This window comes from Haliaeetus leucocephalus, unplaced genomic scaffold (genome assembly GCF_000737465.1).
Source record: "Haliaeetus leucocephalus isolate CR32 unplaced genomic scaffold, Haliaeetus_leucocephalus-4.0 Scaffold317, whole genome shotgun sequence".
Taxonomy (NCBI): domain Eukaryota; kingdom Metazoa; phylum Chordata; class Aves; order Accipitriformes; family Accipitridae; genus Haliaeetus; species Haliaeetus leucocephalus.
The window spans coordinates 2,508,483-2,508,994 of NW_010972753.1; the positions used below are offsets into that span (position 1 = coordinate 2,508,483).

Sequence of the window (512 nt, forward strand, 5' to 3'; positions counted from 1 at the left end):
GCCCCCCCCGGCGGGGCTGCCCCATGGTCTTGCGGGGGCCGTGGGGAAAGTGCGGGGGCCCCGGCGCGGCGCTCGCCCTCCCTGCGCGCCCTCCGCACTAGGATGTTGCGGCAGGTCTTGCACAGGGGGCTGGGGACGTCCTTCTCCCGGCTCGGCCACTTCGTCGCCAGCCACCCGGTGTTCTTCGCCTCGGCTCCCGTGCTCATCTCCATCCTGCTGGGGGCCAGCTTCAGCCGCTACCAGGTGGAGGAGAGCGTGGAGCACCTCCTGGCCCCCACGCACAGCCTGGCCAAGATCGAGAGGAACCTGGTGGACAGCCTTTTCCCGGTGAACCGCTCCAAGCACCGGCTGTACTCCGACCTGCAGACGCCGGGGAGGTACGGCAGGGTGATCATCACCTCCTTCCGCAAGGCCAACATGCTGGACCAGCACCACACCGATCTCATCCTCAAGGTAACCGCGGCCGAGCCCCGGCGACCCCCCCCCGCCGCCGGCCCCCCGGCCCGGTCCCC

The 512-nt window shown here is 71.3% G+C and overlaps 1 protein-coding gene across 1 annotated transcript in view; it reads left to right on the forward strand.

Annotated features, from left to right (window-relative positions):
* The first annotated feature begins 102 nt into the window (after positions 1 to 102).
* The window catches only part of PTCHD1 (patched domain containing 1), a 33,728-nt gene continuing 33,318 nt past the window's right edge, over positions 103 to 512 (forward strand). The window contains exon 1 of the mRNA XM_010571277.1: positions 103 to 453. Within this exon, the coding sequence (XP_010569579.1) occupies positions 103 to 453 (351 nt within the window). The remainder of the gene's footprint in view (positions 454 to 512) is intronic.